This window comes from Montipora foliosa, chromosome 12 (assembly GCF_036669935.1).
Source record: "Montipora foliosa isolate CH-2021 chromosome 12, ASM3666993v2, whole genome shotgun sequence".
Taxonomy (NCBI): Eukaryota; Metazoa; Cnidaria; class Anthozoa; order Scleractinia; family Acroporidae; genus Montipora; species Montipora foliosa.
Genome location: NC_090880.1, coordinates 25,253,928 through 25,278,927, shown reverse-complemented (window position 1 = coordinate 25,278,927; position 25,000 = coordinate 25,253,928). Strand labels below are relative to the sequence as shown.

The following is a 25,000-nucleotide window of genomic DNA, read 5'->3' as shown; positions in this document are numbered from 1 at the left end:
GAATCGTCTGACGTTTCTTCATCTGTGGAGTTATCATGATGTAGAGCTTCGTTATCTTCCATTAAGTCATCTTCTGCATGAAGTTCCAGGGAATTATCTCTCTCTGCTGGATAACCAAAATCCGCTAATTCTTCAGGTGTTAATGTACGACGATACCATCCACAGGCTATCAGTTCATCTGATAAACGAATAAGCTTTTTAGCTCCCTTTAGTTTGGGAATTTGTCGAATGCACTCGGTCAGCTCAAAATTCCAAAGCTCTGGTACTTTATCCTTCAAACACAGAACAACACCTTCCTTCACGGGGACAAGCGACAGTGATGGGCAAGTGAAAGACTTTTCAAACAAGATTTCTTGACTTGACATTCGGAATACGGTCACTAGAACCGCACTGACGCTACTTTCATCTTTTAAGGTAATGGAATAAATGACATCTCCTTCAGAAGAAAATACAACTTCTTTGACCACTTGTCTGGTGAAAGACCAATTCGCTTTACTTAGCGAGTCAACATGAATTGCCGCGACGTACTTAAACGATGGACTACCAACCAGTGCTGTTCCATTATCAAGCCACTTGTAGAATCCTGTAACTAACGATGGAAAAACACTGCGCACATCTTTCATCCGGCCCAACATTAAACCGTCATCAAATAAGTTAAACCTATATTCTATTGCCTGAGTCTTTAGTTCAATGGGCCACAAGACGAAGTCTTGTTTAGATAGAGAGAAAGTATTAAATCGACGAAGGAGAAGCATCGGGTTACGGCACCACGCCCAACCATACCGACCATATGGGAGGAAGTCTTGTATCTTAAAAGGGAGGTAGCCACAGACCAGGGCCTTGTTGTCTTTTGTGAAGTGCATCATACCACATGCCACGTCACACTTGAACAAGTGTTTTGGTCCTTTAGACACATCAAGGTAGATAGAACCAGTCACGTCAGCAAAAGCAATTTCTGAACCATCGTTGGAAACCGCAAAAGATGTAATAACATCATTCCAAGTTATTCGCCTTAGCTCTTCACCAGATTCCATACTCCACAACACAACTTCTTTTGGATTATCAATACAGTCTGTTAAAATGATTCTTTTGTCTGTAGGAAAAGCACAATGTGAAAATGTGCAATTACTATTAGGATAAAGGGAAATGTAGTCTCCTTCGAGAGTGTAAACACTTCTGAGGGTCCCCGGTAGGACTGACTTATCACGTGGATGAAAAACCACAGAACGGTAAAAAGTCAAAATTCGATAATCTATCTTACGATACGCGCTTTCATCAGCAACTACATCACCTCTAGGATAAACATATTGAAACTCTCTGTTAATTAAGGAAGGTCGACTCCATTCCAAGTTAGCAGTCTCGAGAGACCACAAGTGGATCGCTCCATCGCGGCATTCGCACACCATGTAGTCCAGTTCAGGTGAAACATCGAAACAAGCCACCGTATCTGAACAGTAAAATCGCGCTTTAATCGCTCCATTTTCTTCTTGATTGTCTAAGTATTTCATGTACGGCACGGTGGGAAGCTTGTTTTTGAGGATGATTGCAGCTTCAGATGATAGCTCGGGAGGTCCTTCATTGATCAAACTTTGGAACCAAAGTTGCGGATGGTCTCTTAACAGATAAGAGTGTTTTCTAAGCACTTTTAGCAAAGAGATTAAAAGAGACTGACTTCGCTCACTGAGTAAACTTGGCTTAATATGCTTTTGAACACTGGAAATATCCTCCGAGGAACCTGTGCTGTTCACACAAAGTTTGGCATAAATGAGTTCCAAATCGGTCACATAGGTATTAACCAGGGCTTCTACATCACAAAGTCTTGGACTTTCGCCCGATTCGCTCAGCTCAATCATGTGCTGGACACCATGTTGCAAAGCGTACCTTTCAGTGTCAATGAAGGGTGATTTATGTACACCCCTTCGCTTGATATCGTCAAGCTCATTCCTGCAAAGGTCGAAGAGAATCTCGTGGCCTTCCCTCTCGTCCACGGTGAAATCATGTCGACCATAGCACGAGGTATTCGTCAACCAGTCTTTGATTGATTTGTGGAAAAAGTGAAGACACTCATTGCGAACTGGCAAAAGCGAAGAGATGCAGGCGATTGCTTTGTTTATTCTTCGCTGAGCAGACAAGGACCTTCCACTTGGGTTCAACAGTCTAGAAACAAACGCTATTGGCAAAGGTTCTCTGGAGACGGTAAAGGCGCACAAAAACCTCAATACTTGGTCTTCGTCCATCTTCAGCTCTTTGCGAAGTTCATTCTCTAACCGTTTGAAATGGGAAAGATAAACAGACGAAATACCCAACGGTAAGCTGCTCTCCAGCTGCTCAGGGGTAAGAATTGGAAAATTCACTTGGATGTGATCAATCAAGAAAAAAGCATAAAGAAAAACGCCTTCAGACTTCTCAACCAGTTTTGTGATGAGAACATCTTTTTGCTCTACCGCAATCTTAGGACTCAGCTGCATTTCAAAGAATAGTCGAATGTCTTTCAAGTTCTCTTCCTGATTTTCATCAAGATGTAGGGGTTTCAAATGCTTCAGGCTGTCTGCGATGTTTATTTCTGATCGGGTTGTCACAAAAAATCGAATCCACTGAGGAAGCCTGGAGAACTGATTCGCAATCACATCGAGAAGCTCATTGCGTCCTTGATATTCACTCTCGTCCAGTCCATCTATCACCATTAGGATATTTCTTCCTGGGTCTTTTACATTGTTAAGTGGTTCCTTGAAAAGTAACGAGAATAGCTCTTCCACGCCCATGCTATTGAGTTCAACCGGCCCCAGATTTCTTGAGAGCTGTTTCACGAGAGATTTCTTGTACTCTGGTAGAGTGTGGCTGAGATGAGAAGCCAAAGACTGAAGCATTAGCTGAGGACTTCTGTAACGCACATTTTTATGTTGACAAAAGTGACTTCCTGAAAGTCTACCAGCGTCCTGCATTCGTTTGCACGTGACCGCAGAGATAACTGATTTTCCCATCCCTGCATTTCCACTAATTACCATCGCCCGGTTTTGGGACGTTCTTTCATCTAGCCAGTCGTCAACTCTTTTGAAGATCCATTCACGGGTTCCGTCCTGGAATCTCTGTGCATGGTATTCAATATCTCCTTTGAACTCGAACTTAGCCAGGTTTCTCAGTAATTCATCTCCTCTGTCAATCTCACGCTTTTTGCTCAAGCTTTCTAGCTTCTGTTTTACCTCCCGGAGACTTTCGTGTACGTCTTCTACAGCTTGCTGAGTTTTGATTTGAGTCTGGGATATTCCCTCTAATTTGGAAACGCCATCCTGAAGTGTTTTGCAATCTTCTAGCTGGGTTTGAAGTACTTCCTTAACATCTCGTTTCATCTCTTTCAGCTCAGACTTTATTTTTTGTTCACTATCTGCCCAGTCAGTTAAAACGTGGATGTAATCGTCTTCTCCGCAACGCTCTGCCTGTAATCTGTCAATTTCTGCCCGATCCAGCCCAAGAGAAACAAGAGCAGCACTAATTTCCTGCCATAGGGTCTTGAGGGTTGGCGTATCAACACCAGTGGAAGACACATGACCATACAATTCATTGCGGAAAATCTTAATGCGAGCGAGGTTTGCCTCAAGAGAGGTGTCACTTGGTGGTGGCTTAGTGTGCCAACCTGATGGAGGAGGGGATAGCCCACAAATGGTGGTCAAAAGCAGGAATAGAAGAGTGATGTCGAAAAAGTTGGAATCAGGTTTGGCTCCACTAGGAGGGAACAGTTGCTCCCACTGAGCTTGACATATAACCCTTTTCCTCAAGAGATTGTCTAATGTTAAATAGTTAGCATTGAGGTCAGCAGCTAGGCTTGCAGGAGGATGATACTTATCAAAAGTGTTCCTCAGAACTGTTGTTCCGCCATCGATGAGAAGTCTGCTCAGCTTAGCTCCATTGGTCTTCTCTGTACTGCTGGCCAGGGGCGACGGTACAGCAGCTGCCATTGAAGGTGCTGGGTTTTATGCGGCCTCTACAATGATACGGAACCTAAATTAGTAGGTACTACAGTAAATTGTCGGAAATTGCTCGATTATATAATGTAACAAAATAATTAGTTGTTGACAGATGCCTTTTGCATAGGAATCAGTTTAAAAGGAGAAGAGAGAGTTTTAGAAATGGAGAAAAAAGGGAGAAAGAAATATTGTACGCAAGCGAGTTTGATTGATAATAAACCAGTTTACAACACAAGTGACACCTCCGACGGGACAGTTTACAGTGAGAGAGCTTGAACAAGAGCAAAGAACCCAAATCGTGCTATCATGTCAGCGAAAGAGATATCAGAGTTAGAGAACAAAATCAAAACGCTAAGGTTTAAGCTAGGGAAAACAGACGAGACCATCGCCAAGTGAGACCGGCAAGCCTTAGAACGCCAACAAGGATCCATTTCAAGTATCGTGAGTGCGTTGGAAGCTCTAAAATCAGTGATTGAGGAGAAGAAGTTTGCGAAAGGTGTAAGCGAAGACGAAATTGCGACATGGAGTGAGGAAACCGAACAACACCTTGAGGGCGCTGATGACGCAATGAGAAAAATTCAACGTACAATCAAGGACATGGACCTCGAAGAGAAAGAGCATGAAGCGGCTGAAGCACACAAAAGGAATACGGAATTTGAGCGTCAACTCTTAGAGCAAAGGGCAGAGTTGGAGAAAACCCACGCACAGTAAAAAACAGCCAGTAGCGAAACAATGAAATCAGCCCCAGCGACCAAGCTTCCCAAGCTAACTATATCTAAGTTCAACGGGAAGATAGAGGAATGGCTTTCTTTATGGGGGAAATTTTCCTCCGAAATAGATTCTTCGAATCTTGCACCATTGACGAAATTCGGATACTTAAAGGAGCTGTTGGAAAAGCACGCAAGGAATGACATTGAAGGGTTGACATTTACGGAGGAGGGATATGAAAAAGCAAAAGCTATTCTCGAAGCAGAACACGAGCAAACAACGGAGATTTTAAATTCTTATGTTAACAGCATCATGGAACTACCAGTAATCAATGGAGCAAACCCCAACAGAGTAAAAGAGATCAGGAAGATTGAGATGTTGTTGGGTGCCTCAACACGAGAAGTAGAGTTAACTACAATAGAGGTTTCAGACATCAGCGGCACGTTTTCCATGCCTGTAGAGGTAACAAAAGTTGACAAAGAAGAACTGTTATCACTTGATAACCCACATTACCAAGAGCTGATAACGAAGTATCATCACATATCGGAAGTCGTCATCAACGATACCGACACGAAGAGCTATTTACCTGTGCACGTAATTCTTGGAGCTGGCGAGTACGCCAAATTGAAGACGGATAAAAGCCCAAAGATCGGCAAGCCTGGTGAACCTGTAGCTGAGTTGACCCAATTGGGATGGGTCATTATGTCACCTGCGAAAGAAGCAGTAGACATTACTAACATGTTGCTGACACAAACTTCACACTTGGATTATGAAGAACTTTACCGACTCGATACTCTTGGCCTACCAGACAAACCTACCAATGACCAACGTACAGTTTATGCTGAATTCAAGGAACAGTTAATGCGACATGAGGAGGGATGGTATGAGACCGGACTGCCTTGGCGAGGGAATCACCCAGTCTTACCAAACAATAAGGAAGGGAGCTTGAAACGACTGGCGTCCCTAAACAAGAAGCTAGAGCGGCAACTACTTACTTCTGAATACGCAGCCATCGTCGAGGAACAAAAGGAAACAGGCGTTGTCGAAAAAGCAGAAGAGTCCCGTGCTGGCACTCGGGAGTTTTACATTTCACACAAGTCGGTTGTGCGCGCGACGGCAGAATCAACGAAAGTACGCATTGTGTATGACGCCTCAGCGAGAGCATTTGATGGTAGCCCTTCCCTTAACGATTGTTTACACGCTGGCCCACCTCTTCAGAACAAACTTTGGAACATCATGGTGAGGGGACGTTTCAATCCAATAGCACTCTCTGGTGATTTATAGAAAGCATTCTTACAAGTGAGGATAAGAGAGTCCGACCGGGACGCAATGCGCTTCCACGGGCGCCGAAGCAAAGACTCTCCATTGGAGACATTGAGATTTACGAGGGCGCTATTTGGCTTAGCGCCATCTCCCTTTCTTCTTGGGGGAGTCATAGAAGCACATCTCAATACATGGGAGGAGAAGGAGCAAGAAGTGGTCACTAAGATCCGCAAAGAGCTTTATGTTGACGACTTGATTTCTGGATCAACAACAGTGAGCAAGACTCGAGAACTGAAGGAGAAAGTGATAGCTATTTTCGAAGACGCATGTTTCACTCTTCATAAATGGCACTCTAATGTCCCTAAACTAGAAGAGCCCGAATAAGTATCAGCTGACGAAGAGCCAACTTACGCGAAGCAACAATTAGGAATCCCTCAAGGTGGCTTCTCCAGCATACTTGGCCTCACATGGAACAAAGAGTTGAGAAAGCGACCAAGACGAAAAGAGGAATCTTAGCTAAACTGGCTACGATATATGATCCACCGGGGTTCTTATCACCGGTGTCGCTTCAAGGCAAATTGCTATACCGAGCTGTTTCTGATATGAAGAGCACCCGGGACGCAGAGCTTGCAACCGTACTGGATTCCGAGGCTGAGACAGCTCGTAAAGAAAGTGCGCAGGAAATGCCACCGGTGCAAAAGGTTTCAGGCATCGGCATATGCAACTCCTCCTCTCGGAAATCTGCCAGTTACCCGCACAGAAGGTACCAACCCTTATCAAGTCATCGGAGTAGATTATGCTGGACCACTGAGATATCGAGTCAAGAAAAAACAAGAAGGGGAAGCATATGTTCTCCTATATTCCTGCAGCCTCACCAGAGGAGTTTATCTAGATCTCATGCCTAACCTAGAAACAGCGGCATTTCTGAGGAGTCTGAAGAAGTTCATCGCTCGCCGAGGGCGACCAGAAAGAATTTATTCCGACAACGGACGGACCTTTGTAAGAGCTGCAAAGTGGATCAGAGAGGTCATGAAAGATGAGCGATTACACAACTACCTCTCCACCAAAAAGATCAAGTGGCAGTTCAACTTGAGTCGTGCCCCATGGTGGGGGAGGGGACAATTTGAAAAGATGATTGGGCTTGTCAAGTCTGCCCTGAACAAGACAATCGGATTTGGGTTTCTACAATGGAATGAACTTCAGGAGGTATTACTTGACGTAGAAATTACGCTGAAAAACCGGCCACTGAGCTACCTTGAGAATGACGTGCAATTGCCGGTTCTGACTTCCAACTCTCTACTGTTCTTGAATAGCAACCTACTCCCTAATCTGGAGCTACACCGCATCGAGACTGCTGAGCTACGTAAAAGGGCAAACACTTGCTGAAGTGCAAAGAAGCAATGTGGTGTCGGTGGACTAAAGAATACTTGCACAGCCTCCGAGAGAGGCAACGTGTTCAGGCAGAGTCCAAGGGTGGCATGCCCGCTATCGGTGATGTCGTCATTATCCGATCTGAGGACAAGAATAGAGGGAGGTGACCTCTCGGTATCATTGAAAAGCTGATTACTGGGAATGACGGAGTTGTCAGAGGAGCGAAACTCCGGGCTGGGAGGTCCCATATCGAGCGACCAATCCAACACCTGTACCCCTTGGAGCTCTCCTGCGATAAGCCTCAGTTGGCAGCTCCCATGCAGTTGAACCCAGACGCAGTATCATTTAGGCCGAGACGAGATGCAGCTGTTGCAACGCGCATGCGTGTGCAAGACATTGCCCAACAAGAGGAATGAACACTCAGGGCTATTCTTTAACTCTATACTGAGTTACTAAGACAACCGTTCGTTTGTGATGATTATTTGTTAATTTTCGTAATATATAAAGCAAAGGAACAAACGACATAAATCTCCTCCGGAGATATATGAGGGGTGGGTGTCGGAAATTGCCCGATATACAATCGCACAACTATACAACTGTAATCGCAAGGGAGGTCATCCGACTCCGAAGAAGGATAAGAGAGGCGATTGAAATCCAGTGCCAGGCCACAAATCTCGATCGAAACCGTGAATATGAATTAACGTCCGGTCCTGTAACAAAACAGCAGGTCACGTGACTAAAAGAACACTTCAATGACAGTTAGCACTTTCATCACTCGAAAAAAAAAATCTTGACGGCTCCAGAAGATTGCAGTTTATATTTTGTTTCTTGTTAGGCAACTTTATTTTAATATGAATTCAAAACCAAGAAACAAGAAGCAAAGTTTTCGTCCGTTTGTCAACATGCTGTTTGTCAGATAAATATTGACAAACGGTAACGGAGTGCCTACATTCCTGGTATAATGTTTTCTAAATCACGGTATCAAAGTGGAATAAATAGGCTTTGTCCACTTTGAATTACCGAACAAACTCAGGAGTAGGGAATTAAACTTGTTGAATGCAACTGAGATATGATCGGGCTCGGTAATATCAGCGTAATATACTTGAATGCATGGAGGAAGTCTTTATTGAAAAACGTCAGACTCGGTAGACTTGAGTCTTGCAAAGACGAGCTTTAATTTGTCGACTTTCAGGCACCAAACAAACTCAAGAGTGCGTAATTTAATCTATTTCATGCAACTGAGCCATCAATATGCTCCTGCTGTTAATCATCCAGGCATTTATTGTGCATAAATATGTGCATAAAATATATATTGCGATAATGTTCACAAATCGGTAATTTAATTCCACTACTTCCTCTTTTTGTCCTACAGGATAGCTTGTTCCTTTGAGCTACTCACTGACATATCTCGCGCGAGACAAACATCTAAGCTCATCATGTTGGATGAAAGAAAGGTCAAATAAAAGTCTAATATGCCTAACTCGACCAGAAATGCATAGTTTGCATTCTAAGAAACGCCTTCATATGATGTACCTCTATGGTTTAACAGGAGTTTTCACTGTTTTATAGGGGAAGTAAAAACCTCTATACATAATTTAAAATACACTTGATTATCTCTTACTGCATGTGTTTCATGCATCTCTTCCTGGCTATCTAACGCGATAACATAAAAAACATGGAAATTGACACGTACGTTGCTCACGCATGAGACGTGTGGACATGCCAACGAAATATATTCGATTCGTTGAGATCATCATTTCTCAATGATTGTAATCATCCCTTTTATCCATTTTAAAGAAAACTCGTCTAAATAGAGGATAACTAAATTGACCGCAGGAATTGTTTTGAGGATGTGTTTCAGTCTAAGCCAGGCTTTAAATTGAAATATGCATGATAATCACAAGGGTATTGACGGACAAAATGCAAGCGTGACATTCAACGGCTTTGTTACCTTTACAATCCTATATGCAGTCTCCTCCAATGTTCAATGTTCTTTACTAGGTATCTTTGTTTGTTGTATATCCTCTGGATGTCTCAAAGATATTCGATCTGTGATTGCTGTATCTTCCGCTGTCGATCAGAACGATCTGGAATACGTCTGGCAAGCCCTGCGGGATTGCAGACCTCATTGCAGGTACAGTCCTGACTGACGAACATTTGCATTTTAGATGTCTCGCTGCGCTAAAGGTAATTAAATCTAAAAAGTGATTGACGGTTGGATTCGGGTGATTGCGCTTGACTAAGCAAAATAACAAAGTAGTTTTTGGGGTCTTATGCTCACGCATACAGACCATCTTGATTGTGGGTTTGTCACTTTGATGACGAGAACACACGTGACAGTCTGGCTTGTAGACTGGGTACTAGTAATCGCGAGTCACTGTTTTCAAGCTGATGTTCCAGACATGGTTTCAATATTTGATGAAGTGTATTCATTACAATATAGTGTATTAATGCCAATAGTTAACAAAAAACAATTGTAATTCCGTTGAGAGTTTGAAAATACTTCTAGAAGTGAATTTCTAAGAGACATATATGGACCAATGTTTGATGTCATGAACAAAGTTCCAGTAAATGACTCACTATATTCATTATTGTAATGAATACACTTTATTGAAACCATGTCTGGAACATCAGTTAACAGCAAATAGTCATTTGTTCACACAGAACATCTTACAGAACTGTATAGATTATTTCCAATAACCAAAATATTGTTCAAAGTAGAATTAGTCCAAAAAACTAATATCTTGTATTTGGTGGTATATCATAGCAGTATGTGACATTGCTACACATTGCTTACCAGCATTCACACCAAAGATTGCTTCATTTCCTTGACTAGAGTCAGCAGACACAGTGGTTGTTGGATCAATGATATCAAACATTGTAGGACCCGGATTTTCCTCCACATCATCACCTGTATTTTTGGGTATTGCTAATGCTGTGTGTACCATCAATGTTTATTACTGCTACTCCAGTAGATGCTGCTAGTAACACTGTTGGATTCTCAGGATTCATTGGACCATGTCTATAGGTTTTTACTACAATGTGGTAAATTGTTTTAAATCAAAAGGCTTTTTCCAGCACCACCACCTCCAGTTATAACAAATAAACTGGTTCAACATTTTGTGACTTCAGGCTGTTGAGGTTTTCGTTTTATTTCTAGTCCAAGAAAGCACCCTGTTGTAAGCTTTGGGTTGCATTTTTTATTATGTAATGATCTACATGTAACTGATTGACGTAATTGGTCATCAGATATTTCTCTTGGCTGTTTATACATTGTTACTGCTGATGGACTGTGATTTCCAGTAGTTTGGGGATTTGCACCAAGCTCTGAGGTCTTGTTCATTGAACACCTCATCTAGTGATGATTCATCTTAGAATTTCAGCATTCTTTTGATCATTTATAAGATCATATGAATGTATGACAGTGCCATGCCTGTTTCTTAGCCAATCTAGTGCTTCTGTTACTAGTAAATAGCTGATAGAAATGATGTAGCATGCAGCAAGAGTTGTCTAAACTGTGCAAATGGCAGTAAGAGAAAGATTAGCGGCAAGTCATCGATGCAACATTCTGAACAGGTCCTGAAATTTGAAGCATACTTAAGGAACCCATTTCACTGCTGCATTCTTATGGCAAATGTTCAACCAATCACGCATGGTAAAAGTGAGACCGCAGTACCAAATTCTATAAGGGCTGAATGGAGTTAAACTAAGCATAAGACCCCAAGTACGCATTGCGGACCTATTTTTAATAAACGGAACTGTTACCTATTCATCGAAACGTATTAAGGTAAATTGACAGCCACAGCAGGAATGTTAAGCTGACGTTTAGAGTGTGAGCCCACAGTCAGAGTAAAATGGGCCTTTGTTGATCGTCTGAACCCACAAGTCGTTTGAAGATGTATTCGTCTTGTAAAGTGTGAAACGGTTAGGCGGATTTGTCGACATGAATCCATGTGAAGGAGACTGGTCCTAGCATTAACTTACTTTGACAAAATTGCTCCGAACAAGTTGCACTTTATAAACGAAGAACAAATTTAACTCGCAAAGATGTACTTTCGTTCAGAAGACCTGAGCCGTCAAATTACGAAAGTTGCGCAGTAACATAGCGGCTAAAACGAGTCTTTTCCCGTCTTGTTGAAAAACCAGTTTTCATTAGGAAGGGCCCATAGTCCATCTCTAGCTACTAATTGGCATTCAATGACAGGCAATTACAAAGGACAAACTTGCAGACACATATGGGCGAACGGTCGTGCCTTATACAGATATGTAAAACGAAAGCGTTTGCGTGGGACTAGTTAAAACAGAATTGTTTTCCAGGCGATCTTGAGTAAAGTTGTTAGCTTTAAAGTCTAGTGTCCCTTCAGAGAGCTTTGATTGTGTAGCACTTTATGTTTGGAAACTGAATAACACAATTATTAACTTTGTTTATTGTAATAACATTATCCATAAATAACCAGCACAAACAGCAGTTAATATACCTCCACGGTTATAAGGTTTTTCAAAAATTTGGTTTTATCAACGGAGTTGATAATGTAAATTAGCCACCGTACAGAGATTCTAAAAGCTGACGTTTCGAGCGTTAGCTCTTCGTCAGATCGAATCGAGGAATTATGGGTTACGTGTAGTTTTTATAGTAGAGTAGGAGCTACGCTATTGGTGGTAACATGGCAACGTGAAAAATAGGAATATATTAGTTAAATGAAAAGCGTTCGTTAATACCGTGAGGATTAAGGGTGCCGATTTGGAAGATGAATTTTTGTTCCAGATTTTTGCGGCTTTCCGTCGTACCTAGATGTAGGGAAAGGCCGCAGATAGCCATGTGTTTTTTGGAGTGGTTAGGGAGATTGACTGGCTTAGATGCATCTTTGTCATTCTCAACATCGCGAAGGTGTTCGCGGAATCGGTCACCTAGTCGTCTACCTGTCTCGTCAATGTATAATTATTGCATAACGTACAGGTTATGCAATAAATGACATTTGCGGAGGTACATGTAAAACGATCGTTGATCTTAACAGATCGCTTAGGTCCCAATATCTTGCTAGTGTTAACAATGAAAAGACAAGTTTTGCATCGTGAGCGCGCGCATTTGAAAGTGCCGGGTTGCTCGTTAGTTTTGAGCGCGCTTCTAACTAAAAAGTTGCCTACGTTTTGTCGCGTTTGAATGAAATAAGTGGAGGTTGCGAAAAGATTCTACCAGTCTCGGGATCATTTTGGAGTAATTTAAAATTATTAAGAATGATACTTTTGACTGCGTGATTATGAGGATGGAAAGTGAGGGTGAATGGAATTCTGTCATTCTTATCTTTTTGTGACCGTCATCACTACCAACTGGGAGGCAAGGTCGGTAGCAGAAAGCAGCGAAGGGCCAACTGCGTCCAAAAGCGATCGCACGGGCCGAAATCCCGGGATGACTCGTTTGGTACGACGCTCCAGCGCCGGTGTCTAGAGGTACTGCGTTTTTCTCTCTTGTTCAAACATTCCGTCAGCGCATGCGTAAATGTTCTGGCTCTACGATACCTAACCTGCCAAACAAAATAACATGCTGTTTCATTTTATTTTATTTTTATTTTTATTATCTTTTTTTTTTTCTTGTAACAGCAGTTGACATTTCAGTTGATTTTACAGGCATAAACGTAACGTAAGAATAGTGCGTGTCTGGTCTTCTTGAGACAGAGGTGAGAGATGGTTTCATGCAGACTGGAACGCCTAAAATTCTCTGTTGTAATCATGGCGGTTCACGAGTGAAGTTGTCTCACTGGCCTTTCTGTGGACGAATTCCAGGACCTGTCGATACAATTTGGACATGTTCTAACCTCCATCCTAGACATCAGCACTGCACTGATGAGGCCTAGAAGGCCGAAACAGTACTAACTAACTTCGAGTAGAAGACTGTTATTTTTATCCCCAGTTCATAGTTGAGAGCAATCTTGCGCTAGAACTGGGCTGAACAGCGACTACTTTCTCTCGAGGAAAATTCAGTATTATAAGCTATAGTATAAGCCAGACGGCATTGGTTGGAGACTAAACATGCAATGTAAAGTCATGTTGTTCATCGCGTCTAAACCAAGACCAGCTATTTTAAAACGAATGCCAACGATCACTTACTAAGCTTAAAAACTAATAGATTGATGGACCGCTAGAACCGTTCAGCGATGTCATATTACAGACTGTGATGCACTTGTACAGTCATTTTACCAGGTGACTTCGCCTGATTGCTGACCAACAGTCGGCACTGATCGCGTAGGCAAACTGAGATCATTGGTGGTTCATGGGAAACAGCTTTAACGCATGAATAGTGGTAGAATGAAATACCTGTAGCGATACTGGGTAGCAACGGCATAATGCTGAGAAATGCCAGACCAGAGGCCCACAATGGCTGGGTAACCCTGCTTGACGGCTCGAATGGCTCGGTTCCTGATCCACGAGCGATAGATCCCAGGAAGGGAAGACCACCAACTGGTGTAACCATGGATGGTACCTCCGCTATGACGGGATCTGGAAAAACGACTTCAGCTTGGAGTCTTTCATGTTCCTGTGCACAGATACAAAGCGCAAGGGCACTATGTATGTCAACCTACTGCTTGCGGTTTGAATTTTACGGTGAAAAGAATGTTGTATATTATTTTGATTATCATGTTCAGCGCGTAGCAAAGCACCTGCGATGTATTGAGATCTAACGGCTTATGTATGCTTTTTGTGCTTGACCATCCAAAAATTGTAAACCCGAAAAAAATAGTCACCCCATAATAGGCCATTTCCGAGTTCATGTCTGCCTCCTCTTCAAAGCGAAGTTTTTGTGATGGTAATTAGTTCCACTTTACATATGAATGAAACCTAATTTTCATAACAAAAACTTCGCACTTAGACTCGCCTTGAAGAGGAGGTAGACATGAACTCGGAAATGGCCTATTATGACACCATGGTTGAATATCCATAAGGCGTAACAGATGATTTTCTAAGATATCTGTGGATGTGGGCTTTTCATTTTCCTTTTCGTGTCATATTCTTCGATTACTTCAACTTGACTTTTCCTATTTACTGGGTTTCCAAACCCAGTCGGAATCTCTGTGTCATTTCGTGGGTTTTTTTTTTCCCGTGTTGGGAAAAATCTTGCCTGTCTCTCCCCTGCTAAGTGGTGTCTTTGTGCATGGAATCTTCTGTGCGTATTTTATTAGGTTTGAGGGGGCAGGGGTAATGCGTAGATTCCTCTGGTGCACACGGGAGAATATTTCATTAACCTGCAATGGCGTCGAAAGTCATTGCAACGCGAATGGCGTTTTAGTGCATCTTTCAAAAATATACCCCCATGGAGCTCAAGAATGGAACGTCAATTGGATGAACAAGACAGGTGATGACGATCTGGAATCTTAAAAGCGACGAGTAATGGACTTCGACAACAATCTCTCGCCCGTCGAGTCGAAGTCAAAGTGAGCTGTATTTCCAATATTTTATCACGAGTGTAGTGTTATGTACAACACTGAAACCAAATGGAAAATTATCTGGTAACTTATGGGTTCAACCAAGTCAGTTAAAAAAATAATTGGAAATGTGACAGTCAATAATTATTTGAGAGAAAGCTTGTCGACTATTTTGTGCATCATTATTCAAGGAAGAGGTTCTTCAGGAAAGGGTTTGAACCTGAAATTTATTTTGTTGCGTACATGGTAATTTGACACGATTGAGTTTCTTGTCTTCACGCACGCAATGAAATAGGAAGAGGTTTTTGCCTCTAAGGGCAAGTATGTTGTTTGTTTCAATAAATTTTTCGCTGGAAAAGGATTCTGTGATATTTTCTGCCTTTGTAAATTATAATATCATGTTGTGTATTGAATTTTCGAGCTTAAGTTTGAAATGTGATACGGTAGGATTTTTTTAGTATTGCTCTGTAAGCAGGAAGGGTTCACGAAAATAAACAGGGCTGTTGGATGCGTGCTTGAGTTTCAACAAAATGAGCCCCAAAATCAGCAAAAAATTGTGACGCCGGTGAATAATAAAGTAGCTGCTATTTCCAAAATGATGAAATTACCTGGTGATAAATAACCTCGTCTTGGAGAGTAAATTTTTGACTTTGCAGAAACAATGGTCAACCTCAAGAGTTGGGCGATTGTGATCTTTGCTTTTAATTTGCTCATTTATTGTCAAACTTTAAACCACTTGACAGAAAAAGAAACTTACGAAAACCCGGCATCTTGCCATCATTTGACACAGATGCTTCACTGTTTGGCGAGTAAACATACCGCGGTAACTTAATCACAGCGCCCGCTGAATTCCGGCGATGTCACTTTCGATTTATTTGTGCAGCCAAAAGTAGAATAACAAAATTGAACGTAGCAAAAATCTCCCAAAATGTTTGTTTTCATGTCGTAACTATTTTATTCTCGATCGACCGTCCTGGAAACTTCCTTCTGCTCTTTCTAAAAACTGTGTATCAATACAGTATTTGTTTACTTTTGCATCAATATTTGTTTTGCATAAAGCAAGCTAACAAAATCTGTACCTTGCTGAGTTCGCATTTGCTAGCGTTAATAGTTCGGTCCACTGCTTCGGAGCAACTTCAGAATACCCCGCCACAGCTAACCACCATTGTTTTCCCTATGCGGCATCTTTTGAAGAACGAGACTTAATACAATAGAGCTTATTCTTATTCAATGAAATGCAAATAAGTGGCAGGGTATTCTGAAGTTTAGCCAATGCTTCTGTTTTACGAAGGGGTATATTTTTTAGGTCACCCATCCAGATACTAACCCCGCTGGAAAGGGTTAACTTCAGTAAACTTTAGCATTACAAAGCTGTCAGAAGCTCAGAGGGCACGCTTAAACTTGTGGTGAAAAGAAGTTGTGAGGGAACTTGAAAATTATCAACATGTCAGCCCAGAAGCCAATGTTTCTCGCTTCCCTTTTATTTCCTTCAGTCTTTCTGGGTTCAGTACTTTGCTAGTAACCACATATCTTCTCAGGGCACTATTTACCTAAGACTTCTACCATGGCACTACAATGATAGACAATACCAAAACAATATCGTGCAATGTTAGAGCTACATGTTACGCAAAGACAACTTAAATCTCTTGGAAGACAACACGCAGCTCAGTTGACATTATGGAATAAATCGCTGCGTTATTTCACTACCACACGTAAGCAATGCTTGTCTATTTTTTCTAAAGATGGCAGGAATTTCTTCTGTCTGACAAATGATTAATTAATATCATAAATACTTTTGTCCTTTGGCCATTTCAATTTCAACAGGAAAAGAAAACAAACAGCGGTTACAAGCATTTTCATTTTATACTTGACGTTTCGTATGTTGCAGCATACATCATCAGAAGTGACGGTTAAAACTGTTACACAGAATTTTAAAAAACTAGAGCGAGGAACTGGTGACTAGTTAAAAGTGTGATAACAAAATCGTAACTTCCGGTAGTCGATTCTTCCGAAAGAAATTAATAAAGAAAAAGCTTCTCACTACCAATGTTTTCATTGAGAGAGGGCTTTAAGTCACTGATTAATAGCGTTTCTTTAATTTTACACTGCAAGTCGGACTTTCCAGTTGCGAGGATTTCAAAATGGTCCCATTTGATGTTATGACCGGTAGAAATTGTATGGTCTGCAACAGCAGAGGCGTGGCCGACTTGTGCTAAGCTCAGCTCTTACACAAGTCGGCCACGCCTCTGCTGTTGCAGACCATACAATTTCTACCGGTCATAACATTAAATGGGACCATTTTCAAATCCTGGCAACTGGAAAGTCCGACTTGCAGTGTAAAATTAAAGAAACGCTATTAATCAGTGACTTAAAACCCTCTCTCAATGAAAACATTGGTAGTGAGAAGCTTTTTCTTTATTAATTTCTTCCGGAAGAATCGACTACCGGAAGTTACGATTTTGTTATCACACTTTTAACTAGTCACCAGTTCCTCGCTCTAGTTTTTTAAAATTCTGTGTAACAGTTTTAACCGTCACTTCTGATGATGTATGCTGCAACATACGAAACGTCAAGTATTAATTAATATGCTGGTAGCCAGGTTTCTAACCTCGGAAAAGGATCTGTTTCATCGTACGAACATGTGACCTGTGATCCAAAGGGCCTCTGCTGGTATGACTTCTGGGTGACCCCTTAAATGGTATTAATGACCGCCCAAGTTGAAAAAATGGCCTGCAACGCTGTACGTACAACAAGCAATCCAGTGTAGTTTGTTATTAGTCTGTGTACAGACGATACTGATACTTTCCTGTTACAAATGACATGCGTAGAGAGAAGAGATACTCATGCCCGCGCAGTGGGATTGGACGCAGTCAATGGAGTTTGTCTACACTTCTTTCGCTACCGAAGGCTTATTTATCCTAAAGCTGAATAGAAGGCCAGACTATTGAGTTCAGTGTTTGAATGAGGGACAAAATATTTACCAGTGTGTGGTTGCTCCTCCTCCAAAAAGACAGAATGTGTCGACTTGGCTTCGAATGTGTTCAACATAACTTTTCACTGTGGTGTTCAATCGCGGTGGCGCTTTACAGCTAGAGAATCCTGTGATACCACCTATACAGCGGTAAAGATCTTTGCTGTATCCGTAACTTGGCGAGGCATGTGCAAGTCTGTCGACAAAGAGCAAAAGGTGGTTAATCGCCGGTAGGTCGATAACAGATTACTTTTTTTTTTTTCAAAGTAAACCCGCTTCCAAAAACTGTACGGTTGCAACTCAACAAAAATTACAATACGCTTTCCAATGCATATACTACTGACAGAACAAAAACAGTGCTAAATGTGCTTGGGTTTCTCACAACATATTCAACTTTGGAACACAGATAGCTCAAGATCAGAACCATTCAGAGCTCTTCCCTTTTGCGCATGTCTTTGTGACGGCGGGAAGAGCTCTGGGCAACTGTACTCAAGCCTTCAGCTCTGATTGGTCATCAGTTGAAACAATGAAATTACTTTTGATTGGCCAACTCGGTACACGTGTAAAACAGAACTTACAGCGCACGAGTTACTCTTGTGAAGCGAACTAACTTCGAAAAAAAGTTCATTAAACAAACATGAGTGAAACACCCAAGACGTCGTTTCTTAAACAATCAACAACTTCAATAACTGATTTCTGCTCTAACTTTAAGAGAAATTTAGAGTCTTTGTTCGCAAGACATTCTATTACTTATTTTCTTTTTTTGTTTTTTTTTTACAAGTCTAGTAACAATAGAGCTCTAATTAAGCGTGCAGCGTTTACGCTAAATTCTGTCAGGTTTCCACGGATAAAGTTATAAGCGTAGCGAGGACATCAAGTTTGTTTATTTGGTTCGAGATGTGTGCTCGAGTTGCATCTTTTCGGTTTCCCTCGAGCTAGTTTTCGTTAGCCAAATCGTTAGGAGTCGTTTGTATAGAAAAGAACGTCAGTAAATATTGTTTGCAAAACTCAAGCATGCGCTGTAAGACCGCAATAGCTTGATTTTGGCTACACTAGTGTAGAGTTGCCCAGAGCTCTTCCCGACGTCACGTCCGTTAGAAAAACGCAAAAGGGAAGAGCTCTGGGGTTGAGAATGAGATCAAACCGTGGATTTTTACTCGTGAATGCGCTCCCGCAGTGGATGATGATTTAAATGGAATTCGTTGTATGCAATCCTGCATTTTTGTTAACTCAACAACAACAACAACAACAATATTTTTATTATTTGACAATAAGTCCTTATTCCCCTGGCTCCGCAGGTAGCAGTGCTAATCGAGGCGGGCCAGGATAATCAGTAAAAGAAGAAGAAAATACACACAGTAAGACTACCGAGAAATAGATAGATAATTAGATAGGTAAGTAAATACGAAAACAGATTAAGTCTAAAGAAACACCTAGCTATGTAATTGAGGTTGGCAACGCAGTATATTATGAGAGGTAGATAAATAAGACAAAATGGTGGTCTCGTTGGTAGCTTCTGGATCCCGTTTAGATGATTTCTTTACATGCCTGTGTCTCACGCTCTTCAAAGATGGCGTGGTCTACGATGGGGGATCAAGCACTTCTAGAACTTCCGGGATCTGCAAAACGCCCTCAAATTGAGACCACGGTATCAACTTCCCTGGACCCACATTGAACGCTGCCCCGCACGTATTCCGCTCTCTTCATACTTGAAGTTGTTAAGCAAGCTAACACCCTCCCATTTGACTGGCGGAGTAATTGACGTATTAAGTGAGACGTAACTAGCTTTCGCACGAGACTCTGGACCAGACTCTGTGGCAGTTTTCAGCTGCACAGCTGTTGTCACATCATGACCCTCGTTAACATATCCTCCTACATCTCCCTTAATAGTTGCTGCTTGACGGTCGCAGACTCCTTTGCCGCCTTGAGGGTCGGAAAAGTCGTTCCGTTCTACAACCACCCCAGCGATGTCACCTGCTAGTTTAGCTGAAACGATTGTATACCCGCTGTGGTAACAGCCCGCATTATCTTGCTTGTAATAAGCTCCTTCTAATTGCGGCATTTCCTTCTTCAGTGAGGCGAGGCAGTCCTGCATTATAGATACCACGACGGCACTGTCTTTTGAACAGTTCTGAAAGACATGTACAAATGTTTGAGACTCAAAGTGCTCGCTTTCTTCCGACTTTCTGATTCCAACTGTGATATGCCATGGTAACCCACGCTTAGCAAACCAGTCCGACTGCGGCTCTCAAAATTTCCGTGGCATGTATTTCATCGCCCAATCCTGAACAAGGAACACATCAGATTTGCTCTTGATTTTAGCTAAAACAGAACATTTGGCTTGATCCTGGTGAACGGAGCGCAACTGACGGGATTTCCAGATCATGATGTTATTTGTTGCTTGCTTAATAGTGTGCAGCATGTCCTCCTTCTCCTCTTCATTGCAAAGTGTATGAGAACACTCACTTTCCAAGGTAGTTGGGACTTCCTGCAACTGGCAGCACTGCGCGCATGACTCATTGTGTGGGTGATCGCAGCAGGCTTGAAAGTCAGAGTCTGTTGAATCACTTAGGGCGTAAGTCCTACAGTGATCAGCAATGCTCGACGACTCAACCTCATGGACCTGAAACACACCAAAGACAACACAAACCGCAATTGTTGTTTTTACGTATACAATTTCAATTGCAATACTTTCTTGAATAAGTGACACCCCCATCCCCCTCATTCTCCGAATTAAGCGTCCCTCGAATAAAACCCACGTTCCATTAGGTGTTTACTTCTGATACTAACTTTCAAATAAAATATAATAAAAATAAAAATATAGTACAAATATCCAGCAAGATCACAGTATTTTTACTTTGGGAAAGTAGTTCACAAAACCTGTTGTGGATCATGTTTCTCCCATTTTCGTGAATTTCGTCTGCCAAACCTCATACTAAATTTTCTAACGAAATAAAATACCTTGTAGTCACTCTTAAGGTATTGCTTTGATGAGCGCAGCTGTTGCTTCATTTCTCTCGCCCAGACTTCCGTTTTACCACAGTCAACCAGTTTATCGACCAGTTTGTCTTAGTCATCAAATGCCTCGGTTCCTTTGGCAGAAAAGTTGTCAAGTCCTTGTAAAGACTTCCTAACAGACGCTGAACACTCATCCAAAACTTTATGTAGTATTCGCTTACTCATGGGCTCAAAACCTCTTTCACTACAGTATTGTTGGTACTGTTGAAAAATACGCTCAGGTATCATCATTCTGATCACGTTTGGGGTCTTAACAACCTCACCAGTTGATAGCTTCAAAAGCCTTTCGCCAAAAGGAACATCATGAAGAACATGCGGACTTGTGATGAACGAAATGAAATCTTCTAATTTTCCTTGGTCAACTTTCATCCTCCGGTATTCATGGCTTGGAATCGGTTCTGCTCTCCCGTGTAGCAAGGTATGGTGTCGAGCTATGTTATAGCGGTAATTGGTGACTGTTGGGATAAACTCCTGCACCTCTTTGAAAGACAACTTGTCAGACAGGATTGAGAGTATGAAAGGTTGACGGCCAGCGAAGCATGAAGGCCAACGGTTGCTTCTGAAGATGTATGTTGAGACATACGAAACGTTTTAAGAGTGAATGTCCCTAAAAATCAAGGAAAATTTAAAAAATGTGGCCACGGTCAAAAAATCGATTTCGCTCAGACTTTATCAGTTTGAAGTCCTAGGTAACTAACTCAAGGGAATCAAGTTAGTTTTTAGAAATATTTCATTTAACGGCAGAAAATCACGAAAAATGGTTATCGCACCGGAAGCTCATATTTCACTCCGTGAGAATCCGAAATTTCACACTTTTCAGCTCCTTGCTACACAGACGTTTACATCGCTGTGAATCTTTCTCAACTTTAATTGCATATATTTACTCTTCCTCGGACAAGACATAGTGATTATTTTTATCTCTTGTTCTTTCCGAGCGAACTGAGCCCCGATTAATTAAAGACACTTTTCTTATCAGTTGAAAACTCAAAAATAATCCAAATCCAGCGCGGCAAAAAGCTGACCGGTAGTGTTTCAAATCTTCTGATATTTTAACCAAAGAGTGTCCAGTCATTGAGGTTTAGGTTTGCAATCTCATTTATTTGGGATCTAGTAGCAGTTTTGAATGAACGCCGGTCAAAATTCGAGAAAATTACAATTCAGTGCCATTGAATTTACAACGTAAGCTGATGTAACACAATTCCCCCCATGCAAAGAAAGAACAACGACAACAAGAAAAGGCCAGAGACATCACAAGACGGGTTTAAATTGTTTGACGCCGGTGAAACGTTAGAGAAATAGCACTTATCTTGACCATCGCGTGCAAGAGGAAAAAAGACAAGGAACACCAAACTTAAATCACACTCTAATCTACCCTGGCTTTAACTTCGTTGTGTCACGCACGAACAAGTTGAACAACTTCGTTGCTAAAACAACAGTACAAACACGTAAAGTTATTGATTCCAAACCAGGTGATAGTTTAAAGTATCTGTGTTGTTGATGTGCGAAATTTTTCTTTAATAAGATTGGATAAGCCAGTTAACATGTTGATGAAATCAAACCGCTCTAACAGACACACAAATTTATCACGGAAGAGCAACTTAATTCATGCCTCCTAAACGTAAATATTGCGTCGGTATCTAAATAAACAAAGCACTTATCTCTCAATGAACAGAGTGTATTGCAGAGTGTTCCGCGACATATTCAAAAGCGATTTTGTGTTCATTCTTTAGATTCTCGGTGGAATTTCACTTGCATACCAACAAAGTACAACAAGTAGTCAACCCAACTTCCGTCATACCGCTTTCCGGAACCTAAGGAGAAATGGGCCTATCTTGGCACTGTGTAGATATTTTCAGAAACCAGCTAACTTACACGTGCTGCTTACGAATATCTATCCCACTCGTCGAGCATCGTTATGGTTGGGTGAAGTTTAAATAGTTTAGAGTAACGTAGGCAGTGTACAGAATTTGGCTCGGTTCCCGTGGGGTGGGGGCGGGTACTCCCAGAAAAATTGGGTGGAGGTGTGAAGCCCGCTTTCCAAAACCCGTGCCCTATTTATGACCAAAACTTGTGATTTTCCCTACCCTATTTATGACCTGAGCAAAAATTCGATACCCTATTAATGACCGTTGCGGCTGGCGCGGTTACCCTAAACATAATTTATGAAGGGCTTTTGATGATCTTATCGGTAATGATGAAAACGTAGCTTCTTCTTAAAAAGCATACTCAATTCAAGACTAAAGTGCAAAAACCATACCCTGTTTATGACCAAAATGGCCAAAATCGATACCCTATCTATGACCAAAACGGCTGAAAAGCCATGCCCTTTGGGGCGGCAGATACCGATATAGCCCATATAAGGGAGTACCCCCCGGGGCTCAGTCACTGTAAGGTTCTATGGAAAGCTCACCTCACCTCACCTCACCTCACCTCACCTCACCTCACCTATTACCTACTAAATAATCGCATAAATGTAAACAGCTGATTTAATTCTCTCGGTTTTACGAGGCACAGCTGCATTCGTCCACAAGCTGCGACAGACGACTGATATACGGATTCTTTCGTCTTTGCGTTATATCGGGGACATCCAAGCCCAGTTCAATGCAAATGCTACGCAACATGTCCACACTTAGCGACGTCGGTTTCTTCTTGCACGCTTGCATGAGTTCACAGATATTGTAGCCTGACGAGGATACAATTGGGTGCTGAAGAGAAACCTCCCTCATCACACGCGCACAGATTTCCGAATGGGTCGTCTGCGCCAGCGCTGCCCTGTTATCTTCTGCTGGGACCTCGTCGTCTGAATCTCCACGGTTCACTGTACTGGGAGCCAGCCTTTTCTTTGCTGCCAGTCGTGAGAAGAATCCAGTGATTTGCTTTCCTGTTAGAACTTGTTCTGGTTGAAACCGAGGAACTCCCAACTCGTCCCTTGCAGATCTCATTAATTTTGAGACCTCACTCGGATCTGCTTTCCTTCCACTTTGCTCGCCAATTTCAAATTGCTGTTTCAAAAATTCATTCTGTTTCTGGGTAAAACGAGCCTTCTTGGTGATTGTCTTTAGAGCCCATCCCATTGGAAGGGGAGTTAAGCATTGGCTCTGTTCTTTACATTGTAACTGTACAGTGGAAATCCTACTACCTTCATCCATTAGCTTTGAAGCGTAAACTCGTTTTGCCATGTCATACAGTGTTTCCTGTTCAGGGAGTCGTTTGTGTTTACCCGTGTCCAGATGTGCTTGTAGCGATGTAAAATGGCTGTAGGCTCTTATACATCCTTCCTTGGGGCACGGGAAAAGTAGTGAAGCTTGACAGAATATCCAGTCATCTTTTTAAGATAAATTATAGTTTGAATATCGTCTTCTTTTGCTCGAATACTATTGAACGCTACAAGATCTACCACTCGATTCTCGAGTATGGAACTACAGGGAAATAGTTTACACGACGGTAAATTAAAGTCGATAGAAAGAGAAATTAAATGCCGGACTAACGAAGTTCTCACGATACTCACAAAAACTAACAACCATCCACATCCCGACCTTATTCTGTCACTTACTTATGTTAATGCATGAATGAGTTGGCTCACTGAGCCTTTCATAATAACGAAATGTTTTTCAAACAATTTATTGATCATTCCATCATTCGAATAACAATTAATTTTTCATTTTAGAAAAAAAGGATCAAACTTTCGAAACTGTCCACTTCAAAATGCTTTTTGATGGATCGCTTTTCTACTTACCTGTCATAATAGGCAAAAATTTGTGCCCACGCCACCGGACCACAGCCACTCATGCAGCCGCAACAGCTGTGCTGATTGTAATCCGGGAACCTCTTTTCTTCCGGCACCGAGAAAGTGATCCAGGTGCTCCAGCGGCGTTTTCGGCTTGGACTCAGATCGATGGCAAATCTCTTCCTCACCAACAGATGTCGACCATCTTCTGATACGTGGAATTCTATCATAAACTCCACTTCTGCGTTTTGCAGAATTTTTCTCACTCTATCCTTGTCCGCTGACACTGACAACCTGCAACGCAAGTGGAGTTAAATGAAACGTGACTTAAGATCGAAAGGAATCTCGCCCCCTTGCGTGTTCGCGGAGTCACGGACTACGTATACCATATCACTGCTAATATTATTGAACTTTTTGGCACACTTCACTAGCTAGCTAACTAGTATTGACTTGGATCAGTGACACGTCTGCAGCTCTTACTTTACATAACTTATCCCATTTGGAGCCACCTCAATGGCTTCTTTGTTGATCTTCTTGGATACATTAAGACAAACTCTATCCA

The 25,000-nt window shown here is 41.8% G+C and overlaps 3 protein-coding genes and 1 pseudogene across 4 annotated transcripts in view; 1 reads left to right on the top strand and 3 right to left on the bottom strand.

Annotated features, from left to right (window-relative positions):
* The window catches only part of LOC137978515 (uncharacterized), a 17,832-nt gene extending 8,091 nt beyond the window's left edge, over nucleotides 1–9,741 (bottom strand). For both annotated transcript variants that reach the window (XR_011118184.1, XM_068825485.1), the window contains exons 1-2: nucleotides 9,256–9,741; nucleotides 1–3,979 (exon numbers count right to left, since the gene is read on the bottom strand). The exon at nucleotides 1–3,979 is cut by the window's left edge and continues 698 nt beyond it. Coding sequence is in view for 1 of the 2 variants with exons in the window: in XM_068825485.1 (XP_068681586.1) it covers nucleotides 1–3,953 (3,953 nt within the window). In the remaining variant the exon portion in view is untranslated. The remainder of the gene's footprint in view (nucleotides 3,980–9,255) is intronic.
* LOC137978516 (uncharacterized) lies at nucleotides 5,113–7,680 on the top strand. Its single transcript, XM_068825486.1, has one exon. The coding sequence runs from the start codon at nucleotides 5,121–5,123 to the stop codon at nucleotides 5,952–5,954; it is 834 nt and encodes a 277-aa protein (XP_068681587.1). The 5' UTR covers nucleotides 5,113–5,120; the 3' UTR covers nucleotides 5,955–7,680.
* A 456-nt stretch (nucleotides 9,742–10,197) lies between the features above and the next one.
* LOC137980428 (uncharacterized) overlaps nucleotides 10,198–25,000 on the bottom strand; it is a 43,956-nt gene continuing 29,153 nt past the window's right edge. The window contains exons 4-8 of the mRNA XM_068827873.1: nucleotides 24,919–25,000; nucleotides 24,448–24,732; nucleotides 17,704–17,889; nucleotides 13,617–13,836; nucleotides 10,198–12,826 (exon numbers count right to left, since the gene is read on the bottom strand). The exon at nucleotides 24,919–25,000 is cut by the window's right edge and continues 334 nt beyond it. Of these exons, the coding sequence (XP_068683974.1) occupies nucleotides 13,788–13,836; nucleotides 17,704–17,889; nucleotides 24,448–24,732; nucleotides 24,919–25,000 (602 nt within the window). The 3' untranslated portion in view covers nucleotides 10,198–12,826; nucleotides 13,617–13,787. The remainder of the gene's footprint in view (nucleotides 12,827–13,616; nucleotides 13,837–17,703; nucleotides 17,890–24,447; nucleotides 24,733–24,918) is intronic.
* Nucleotides 19,127–20,409, bottom strand: LOC137979879 (uncharacterized; annotated as a pseudogene).

What these genes read in the sequence shown, in the direction of transcription:
- LOC137978516 (XM_068825486.1), top strand. Translation starts at nt 5,121, where the DNA reads ATGCCTGTAGAGGTAACAAAAGTTGACAAAGAAGAACTGTTATCACTT.